At 44.5% G+C, this 3,996-nt stretch overlaps 1 protein-coding gene across 1 annotated transcript; it reads left to right on the top strand.

Annotated features, from left to right (window-relative positions):
• The first annotated feature begins 229 nt into the window (after positions 1-229).
• LOC138909657 (uncharacterized) lies at positions 230-3,553 on the top strand. Its single transcript, XM_070200868.1, has 3 exons — positions 230-703; positions 791-859; positions 3,341-3,553. Exons 1-3 carry the CDS (start codon positions 230-232, stop codon positions 3,551-3,553), a joined length of 756 nt encoding a protein of 251 aa, XP_070056969.1.
• Positions 3,554-3,996: the final 443 nt, after the last annotated feature.

The following is a 3,996-nucleotide window of genomic DNA, read 5'->3' as shown; positions in this document are numbered from 1 at the left end:
CTAACGATATGTTATATTTTCAGCAATGCCTCCAAAGACTATAGCCGCCCAGAAGGGAAAGTCTGTGGCTTGTGAGATTACTAGTCGAGCGCCACGAGTGACCAGGGGTCGGGGGGAGTCTCATAGTGAGATTCCATCTCAGACTTCACATACCCCGCCCTCTCCAGGAGAGCTCCGAGGGGCACCAGCTCCAGCGCCAGCCCCTCAGCTGGATGCACCGGGTTAGGAGATGAGAGATGCTATTCAGCTATTAACTCAATTAGTAGCCGCACAGGCTCAACGTCAGGAATTAGGTACTGGTCATGCATATAGGTCCGTCAGTGCGAGGGTTCTTGGTTTCATTAATTTAGACCCTCTGGTATTCACGGGGGCAGATCAAAATGAGGACCCTCAGGTATTTATTGATAGAATGCAGAGGACGTTGAGGGTAATGAAGGCCATTGCGACTGAGTCAGTTGAGCTAGCTTCCTATAGACTCCAAGATGTTGCAGTTAATTGGTACGAGTCTTGGGAATTGTCCAGGGGTGACGATTCCTCTCCAGCAGTATGGCAGGAGTTTACAGAAGCGTTTCTTCGTCATTATCTGCCACCAGAGCTTAGACGGGCTAGAGTTGATAGGTTCTTGACCCTTCGGCAGGGTAACATGAGTGTTCGAGAATACAGTTTTCAGTTTGATTCGTTGGCTAGGTATGCTCCCACTATTGTATCTAAGATAGAGGATCGGGTTCACCGATTCGTGATGGGATTAGAGCCGCACTAGCTTAACGATTTTATGTTGGTCTCACTTCAGCCAGACATGGATATTTATCGTATTCAGGCATATGCTCAGGGTGAAGAGAAGCATAAGCAGAAGCAGAGAGTCGATCATGAGCATGATAGGGCCCAAAATAAAAGAGCGAGGTCTTAAGGTCCTTCTGGTGAGTTTCGAGGTGGTCAAAGACCACAATACCCGAGGTATCCAGCCCAGCCATCGGCTAGCGCTCCCCCTCAATTTGGCGATAAGAGATTTGAGCATTCCACATATTCAGGGCCTGGTAAGCATTTCAGGGCCTCAGGTTCTCAGTATAGGGGTGAGTCAAGTCAGAAGAGGCCGCCCTTGCCATGATGTGCTCAGTGTGGTAAGTAGCATGCCGTGCAGTGCCGTTTAGGGTTGGGTGTTTGTTATACTTGTGGTTATCCGGGCCACGTCATGAGGGATTGTCCGACGACAAGTGATGTAAGCATAGCTCAGCCAGTGGGATCTGTAGCTGGTTCATCATCATCAGTCCCCCCCCCCTCCCGGGCAAGGTTCACAAGCACCAATAAGTCGTGGTAGAGGCAGAGGTGGAGCATCTAGGTCGAGTGGTCCTCAGAATCGCATTTATGCGTTGGCAGGATGACAGGATCAGGAGTCATCACCTGATGTTGTTACAGGTATATTATCAGTCTTCCCATATGATGTATATACACTGATTGACCCAGGTTCTACCTTATCATATGTTACTCCATTGGCTGCTAGTAAGTTTGGAATAAAACCTGAATTCGTTAAACCTTTTTAGGTGTCTACACCTATTGGGGACTCAGTGGTAGCTAAGCGAGTATATAGGGGTTGTATAATATTGTTCATAGTCTATCTACCGTAGCGGACCTAATCGAGTTAGATATGGTAGAATTTGATGTTAAAATGGGTATGGATTGGTTGGCTTCTTGTCATGCCAACGTTGATTGTAGATCAAAGATAGTTCGATTTCAATTTCCAGGGGAGCCCGTTTTGGAGTGGAAAGGTAATACGGCATCGCCGAGAGGTAGATTTATTTCCTATCTCAAGGTAAGGTAGATGATCAGAAAGGGCTGTATTTATCAGTTAGTTCGGGTTCATGATGTGGAAGTAGAGTCACCAACCATTCAATCCATCCCTGTGGTTAATGAGTTTCCCGATGTTTTTCCTGATGAACTTCCGGGTCTTCCGCCAGAGTGAGAAATTGAGTTTGCTATTGACCTACTACCAGATACTCACCCAATATCTATTCCTCCCTATAGAATGGCCCCCGCAGAGCTAAAGGAGATGAAGGAACAACTAAAGGACTTGCTTGAAAAAGGCTTAATTAGACCTAATACATCACATGTGTTATTTGTGAGGAAGAAAGATGGTTCCTTATGGATGTGTATTGATTATAGACAGTTGAATAAGGTGACGATCAACAATCAGTACCCGCTCCCGAGGATTGATGATTTATTTGATCAGTTGCAAGGTGCCAAGTATTTTTCAAAGATAGACTTGATGTCCAGGTACCATCAGGTAAGGGATAAGGAGGAAGATATTCCGAATACAGCATTCAAGACCAGATACGAGCACTTTGAGTTTCGTGTTATGTCGTTCGGTTTGACCAATGCCCCAACAGTATTCATGGATTTTATGAATCGTGTGGTCAGGCCCTTTTTAGATATGTTCATAATTGTATTTATCGACGATATATTGGTGTATTCATGTTCAGAGGCTGAGCATGCAGATCATTTGCGTACTGTGCTCAGGGTTCTACAAAAAGGAAAGTTGTATTCAAAATTCTCTAAATGTGAATTCTGGTTGAACTCTGTAGCTTTCCTTGGGCATATCATTTCGAGTTCAGGTATTCGGGTTGATACTCAAAAGATTGAGGTAGTAAAGACTTGGCCTAGACCCACGACACCGACGGAGGTTCGTAGCTTTCTCGGTTTGGCAGGTTATTACAGGAGATTTGTGGAGGGATTTTCTTCCCTTTCAGCACCTTTGGCAAAGTTGACTGAGAAGGGATAAAAGTTTCAATCGACTGATGCTTGCCAAAGGAGTTTCCAGGCATTGAAGGAAAGATTGACTTCTGCACCGGTTCTAACGCTCCCAGAAGGGACCGATGGTTATGTTATCTATTGTGATACTTCATGCATTGGATTGGGTTGTGTGCTGATGCAGCATGGTAAGGTTGTAGCTTATGCTTCTAGACAACTAAGAAAGAACGAGAAGAATTACCCGACCCACGATTTAGAGTTAGCTGCAGTAATTCATGCATTAAAGATATGGAGGCACTACTTGTATGGCATTCATGTTTATATCTATACAGATTATAGGAGTCTCCAGTATATCTTCAAGCAAAAGGAATTGAATTTGCATCAAAGGAGATGGTTGGAGCTACTTAAAGACTATGACGTTGATATTTTATACCATCCGGGGAAGGCGAACGTAGTAGTCGACGCCCTCAGCCGTAGATCTATAGGTAGCCTGTCACATTTACAGCCAGAAAAGAGGGGAATAGCCCAAGAGATTCATTAGCTAGCTAGCCTTGGAGTTCGGTTACTGGACTCAGGTGATATTGGAATTACTATTCAGGATACGGCAACATCCTCTTTAGTAATTGAAGTAAAGGAACGCCAGTACGAGGATCCTATGTTAGTTCATTATAGGGATACCACCCCTCAGAAGGAGAAGACACCTTTTGAAATTACAGAAGATGGGGTCCTCAGATATGGAGGACGATTATGTGTCCCTAATATTGCAGGGCTGCGTCGGCAGGTTATGGGAGAAACTCACTATTCTCATTAATCTATCCATCCAGGAGCAACAAAGATGTATCATGATAACAAGGAGGTATATTGGTGGGATGGAATGAGAAAGGATATAGAGGAGTTTGTTGCTCAGTGCCCTAACTGTCAGCAGGTTAAGATTGAGCATCAAAGGCCCGGTGGGTTATTTCACGCTATGGAGATTTCGACTTGGAAATGGGAAGTAATTAATATGGATTTCATCGTAGGCTTACCTCGTACCCAGCATAAGTTCGATTCTATATGGGTGATTGTTGATAGGCTTACAAAAATCAGCCCATTTTCTGCCCGTTAGGACTACATATTCCGCAGAGAATTATGCAAGGCTTTATATTAAGGAGATAGTATGACTACATGGTGTCCCTGTCTCTATTATCTCGGATCGAGGAGCTCAATTTACAGCTAAATTCTGGAGGTCCTTCCAAAAAGGATTAGGGACTCAGG

This window comes from Nicotiana tomentosiformis, chromosome 4 (genome assembly GCF_000390325.3).
Source record: "Nicotiana tomentosiformis chromosome 4, ASM39032v3, whole genome shotgun sequence".
In the NCBI taxonomy this organism is placed as follows: Eukaryota; Viridiplantae; Streptophyta; class Magnoliopsida; order Solanales; family Solanaceae; genus Nicotiana; species Nicotiana tomentosiformis.
The sequence above is the reverse complement of the archived record's forward strand: the minus strand, read 5'-3'. Positions and strand labels throughout refer to the sequence as shown.